We start from the raw sequence: 4,417 nt of genomic DNA, 5'->3' as shown, positions 1-4,417 counted from the left end.
CTACTTAGCAGATGATCTGGCTATGGTGTTTTGTTTTTTTGATCTCTGTGATATCAAAGAATTCCCAAGTTTATTACAGAAGCATGTAATTGATCTTCTAGTCATTGGACAAGATGGCCAATCAGATTCACAGTAAGCATTGAACTGATAAGAACTTGAAGCTACCAACAATATTCCCTGTCTTAGATCCTTCTTAATGTATCTAACCACCCTGAGTGCAGCTTCTAGATGAGATCTCTTTGGTTGCTGCATAAATTGACTAAGGTGATGCAATGCATATGTGATGCCGGGCCTTGTATGTGTCAGATAAATCAACCCTCCTATCAATTTTTGGACGATCTCTTTCTCCTCTGTTAACACTTCATCATTATCATATTGCTGTAACTCAATATCATACTCTAGTGTAGTCAGCTTCATGTTTTGTACGATGGGTGTGATAACAGGTTTGGCTCCCCCTAAACCTATATCTTTGATAAGTTCTAGTGCATAATTCCTCTGACTCAGAAAAATTCTTTCATTGGATCTTAGTATCTCAAATCTAAGAAAACAATCAAGTTCTCTCAAATCTTTCATCTTGAAATCAGAATTCAAGATGTGTTTTAGTTCATCAATCATTACAGCATCATTTCCGGTCAACAACAAATCATCAACATAAATAAGCATGATTACCATATTAGTTTCCTGTCTTTTTGTAAATAGAGAGTAATCATACTTACTTTGAATATATCTAGCAGTTAACAAGGGTTCAGTTAGCTTCATGTTCTACTATCTAGATGCTTGCTTTAGCCCATATATGGACTTTTGAAGTCTACAAACCTTATTCTCCCCGTGACAGCAAAAACCCTCTGGCAGTTGCATATAAACCTCTTCATTCAGATTACCTTGAAGAAAGGCATTGTAAACATCCATTTGAAAAAGAGGCCAATTATGTAAAGAAGCAAAAGCTAGGAATATTTTGACAGTAACAAGTTTGGCAATTGGAGAAAAGGTAACAACATAATCCATCTATTCTTTCTATTTATACCCTTTAGCAACTAGTCGTGCCTTAAACCTGTCAATCTCACCAGTAGCCTTGTATTTGATTTTGTATACCTATTTGCAGTTAATGGGCATTTTACCTGGTGGTAAAGACACAACAGTCCATGTACTATTTGATTCTAAAGCTTAAATATCCTCTTTCATGGCTTGAATCCATAAGGGATTCTGAATAGCTTTAGAATATTTACAAGGTTCAAACATAGTGGACATATAAGAAAGAAACAACTGAGTATGTGTAACACCCCCAACCATTGCTGGATTAGGGTTACGAAGAGTTATTGTACAAAATAGAACCTTTAACTTCAAAACATCACAATAGTTAAATATAATTTTTACTTCCTAATAACTCATTCCAATCATAACAAATTTACATATTTGGGCCATAAATTGAGCCTTCGGGGCCCTAAAAATAATTTGGGAACAACCAAGGATCAATTTAAAATAAATTAGAAAGTTATGAAAAATATGAAAAATTGGGAAAAAAGGGTCGTACGGCTGTGTGGCAAGGTCGTGTGACATAGCCCAGACCTTGTGGACATTACAAGTAGGGTCACACGGCTGTGCCCCAGCCCATGTGTCTGCCCGTGTGTATATTCGAAATAGGGCCACGCGTCCGTGTCGCAGGTCATGTGCTAGACCGTGTGTGTATTTGGTGTTGGGTCACATGGCCGTGTGCCAGATCGTGCTTGAAGCTATTTTGGGAGACACGAACGTGTGGTAAATCGTGTCTCAGATCGTGTGTAACCTGCACCTATAATATTTAAGACAAACGACCTTGAAGGTTGGCCATTTGTGGCACACGACTGTGTGACAGCCCGTGCCCCAGGCCATGTGCTCTATAATTAGCCCCTAAAAAAAGCCATTTCAAAGCCAAACTTGCTCAACAAGAAACTCCATTTGTACTTATATTTAATGGACCTAAACACACTTCAAACATTCATGAACATAGTAATTCAATCAATGTAAATCTTTTAACCAATATGTCATTAAAAGGCACCTCATTTCGAACCAAAACACAATCAATCAAGAACAAAGCTATAATTCCATGTTTCAATCATAAAACATAGGTAAAATAGCTACCTAATATCAACAATTATCAACCTATTTCACCATTCAAAATAAGCATACCAAAATGACCATTTTCATATAGCTTCTAACTTGTACAAGCCAACTATACCATATATACATATAACCATTTACAAAAGTAACCAAAACACAACAAAAGTATAAATGACAGTAAACCCTATACATGCCATTTATAACCATAGATCAAAATAACCAAAACTACCAAAGTGATCGCAGGATAGTGTGATAGCACTCCGACAAAGTTCCAACTGATCGAGCTTTCGATGATCTACAAAATAAAGGAAAACAACTACGTAAGCTTTTGCTTAGTAAGTTCATAAAAAATAATCTTCAACTTACCGAACATCAATTAACAATTCATACAACAATGCTTATTTCATCATTTAACATTAAACTTTTCTATGCACCATAATTCACATGGTTAATAGAAATCATGAAAACATAACATCTATGCATCATCTTATATACTAGGAAATAAATTCCATATCTGTTTTTTCAACACATAACAACTTCCCATTCATTACATTTCATAAATTCATGCACATGTTACCTTTTCAAATAAACATTAGCAATAATAGATTTTTATACATGCCTTTCCTTCATCCTTTACTTACCCATTGAACCGTACAGAATAACACCAGATACTCGGGAACACATTTTCATATAACCGTAACCTTTTCAATAGTGCTCACACGAGTTGTGAAATGGGCATGCTCATACGAGCTATGGGTCAGAATGTTAGCTACACGATACTGTTCACACGAGTTGTGGAGAATCTATAACAAATGCAAGACCTCAGTCATCGGTAGGATATTCAAGACCAGCACCCGAAACATATAATCCCTAATGATATCTCATTTGTATCCTAAGTTTTCTCTAGGTTCAAACGAGACTTTTAAGCTGTCAAGTACTCAATTATCGTATTATTACTGAAATAAATATATCTAACATATCATTAATGAATAATCAACCAAAAAAACACGTAATAAGCATAAAGTTCATAGAAACTGACCTCGATACCATGATCATTTTAATAGAGTCAAAAACTAATCCAACACTTTAGCTTTGCATCAATTTAAGTCTGGTTGTTGCATATCTTGATCTAAATAATAATTTCATTCAATTAAGCACTTCAAATAACCTCAATTATTCATTTTAATCTATAATTCATATTATCATAAAATTACAAAATTACATCTCTTTTAACATTTTCACAACTTAGTCTTTTAACATTTTCACAACTTAGTCCTTAAGCCCATAACTTGATAATTCACCTTTTTCTACCTAAAATATGCTAGCTGATATTTCCCTATACTAATATCAATCCATATTTTCTTCATTTTACAAAATATACATGAAATTTACCATTTAAAAATTTAATCCCTAAACCATAAATTCTCTAAAAATCAGCAAACAAAACATGTTCATTTAATAGTCAAAATTAATAATCTATCAATTAACATTAAAAGACACTCCAAATTAACCATGGCAAGTCTTTCAACCCTTAATATCTTTGCAAATTAACCCTTGGGATAAGTATATTAAGCTAAAATGAGCTCAAAAACATAAAAATCATTAAAAACGGGGTTAAAAAACTCACCATGCACACAAGCAATACTTGGCCAAATGTTTTTCTCCACAAAAATGGAGGAATTGGTTTTGGCTAGGTTCATTAGAGAAAATGACAAAATTTTTCCTTTTTTTATTTGGTCTTTTAACATAATTATCCATTTACCACTTTAACCTTTAAAAAAAACTAATAAATTACACCATAACCAATCCAACATCAACCACTAACTTACACCATTGTATAATTACCAACTAAATTATTTAATTTATACTTCTAAGGCCATTTACTCCATTCAATTAATAGACACCATCTTTTGCATCTTTTACGGTTTGGTCATTTTTACCTAATTAACCATTTAAACTTCAAAATTTCTTAACAAAAATTTAATACAACTTTAAGTTAACCTTATCGACATTAAATAAACATTAAAATACTAACTCACTCATCGGAACAGGGCTATTACGCTCTGTGAAGGTAAATGAGAATAAGAAATATTTAAAGATATAGAATACTAGCCTGAAGTAGAAGAAGATTAGCAACAAACATAATTATTTAACCAAAAAAGAGGTTGAGAGACCCTAGAGGATTTCCTAAGACCTTGTTCTGGTGGAGAGACAACTGATAAAGGCGGAACATAAGTACTTGTTGAAGAAGGAGAATCAGAAATAGAAGGAAAACATGTGGTGAAACAGATGACTGTGGGAAAGGAGGAATAACTAGAAA

At 33.5% G+C, this 4,417-nt stretch overlaps 1 protein-coding gene across 1 annotated transcript; it reads right to left on the bottom strand.

Annotated features, from left to right (window-relative positions):
• Positions 1-1,005, bottom strand: LOC128034063 (uncharacterized mitochondrial protein AtMg00810-like). Its single transcript, XM_052622713.1, has 2 exons — positions 817-1,005; positions 1-681 (listed from the first exon to the last, which is right to left on the bottom strand). The coding sequence occupies exons 1-2, from the start codon at positions 1,003-1,005 to the stop codon at positions 1-3; spliced, it is 870 nt and encodes a 289-aa protein (XP_052478673.1).
• Between the last annotated feature and the right edge of the window lie 3,412 nt (positions 1,006-4,417).

Source organism: Gossypium raimondii, chromosome 2 (assembly GCF_025698545.1).
Source record: "Gossypium raimondii isolate GPD5lz chromosome 2, ASM2569854v1, whole genome shotgun sequence".
Lineage (NCBI taxonomy): Eukaryota > Viridiplantae > Streptophyta > Magnoliopsida > Malvales > Malvaceae > Gossypium > Gossypium raimondii.
Note: the sequence above shows the minus strand (reverse complement) of the source record. Positions and strands in the feature narration are given on the sequence as shown.